The sequence below is a fragment of the Camelina sativa genome, chromosome 2, assembly GCF_000633955.1.
Source record: "Camelina sativa cultivar DH55 chromosome 2, Cs, whole genome shotgun sequence".
Lineage (NCBI taxonomy): Eukaryota > Viridiplantae > Streptophyta > Magnoliopsida > Brassicales > Brassicaceae > Camelina > Camelina sativa.
Window position 1 is genome coordinate 15,393,841 of NC_025686.1, and position 1,283 is coordinate 15,395,123.

Below are 1,283 nucleotides of genomic sequence, written 5' to 3' on the forward strand. Positions count from 1 at the left end.
TGCCCCGGGTGTGGGGGTTGCAGCGGGAGGTGCTCCAGGCAGGGAGGATGTCTTGATGGACTTGCTAGCTCAGGTTTTGCAGCGACTTCCAGCAATGGTGCCGCCAGTGGTTGGTGGGCAGGTTCCAGTAGTGCCGCCAGTGGTTGGTGGGCAGGTTCCAGCGGTGCAGCCTGTGGCGGGTTTGCAGGCAGGTGTGCAGCCGGGGGCCGAGGTAATGGACGCTCAGTATGTGCAGATGATGGAGCAGCTGCAGCGAGAGGGAGCGGGGTCTTTCTCGGGATGTACGGATCCAAGTGTGGCTGATGAGTGGAGAGAGCGGATGGAGGATATTTTCCAGTCGCTTCGGTGTCCTGACCGGTATAGAGTAGATTTGGCAGTGCATTACCTGTCAGGAGATGCACGTGTGTGGTGGAGGTCGGTGACACCACGGAGGGTGCAGCGGGATATGACTTGGGGAGATTTTGTGAGGGAGTTTAACTCCAAGTATTTTCCACAGGAGGCTTTTGACCGCATGGAGGCACGGTTCTTGGGGTTGACTCAGGGGGACCGCACAGTACGGGAGCTGGATGCAGAGTTCAGTCGGCTTGTGGGGTATGCAGGCCGGGCATGGGAGCCAGAGTCGGCTCAGGTGCGGAGGTTCTTGTCAGTTTTGCGGGATGATCTGAGGACTCGGTGCAGAGTGAGGAGCTATGCTACGAGGGCGGAACTGGTTGAGGTTGCAACTGGGATAGAGGATGACTTGAGGTCACAGTTAGTGGTGGTCAGTCCAGCGGCTCGTTCAGAAGAGACATTGGAGCAGAGCATTCTGAGCAAGGATAGGCAGTTGGAGCAAAGGTGTAAAAAGAAGCGGAAAGAGAAGACAGTGGCAAACCAAGGTGGCCAGGGATGCTATGGGCGCGGGAGCACGGATCACGTGTCGGCAAGCGGTCCCAGGGGAGGTGACTCGCAGGAGTACCGTCGAGTGTGTTATCATTGTGGGGAGGAGGGGCATATCAGGCCTTTCTGTCCTAAGAGGAGGCAGATGATGGAGGTTGCGGTGCAGCCAAAGGGAGGATCGGGTGTTCATTATGGCGCTTAGTTTTAGCTTTTAGTTTCTTTCTTTCATTATTTGTTTTCATTTGGAGTTGTAAACAATTATTGCATTTGAGGTTCTAATAAAAGTTGGAGTTCTTTGGTTTTGGGAATTGTGAAATCAGTGGAAAGGTTATAGCTCGAGAATTCTATAAATGGAAAGTTTCCATAATTAGAAGGTTGCTATAAATGGAAAGTTTCCATAAATGGAA

General features: G+C 53.2%; 1 protein-coding gene across 1 annotated transcript; it reads left to right on the forward strand.

Annotated features, from left to right (window-relative positions):
• On the forward strand, positions 215–1,078 carry LOC104752459. Its single transcript, XM_010474604.1, has 3 exons — positions 215–418; positions 497–553; positions 752–1,078. The coding sequence occupies exons 1-3, from the start codon at positions 215–217 to the stop codon at positions 1,076–1,078; spliced, it is 588 nt and encodes a 195-aa protein (XP_010472906.1).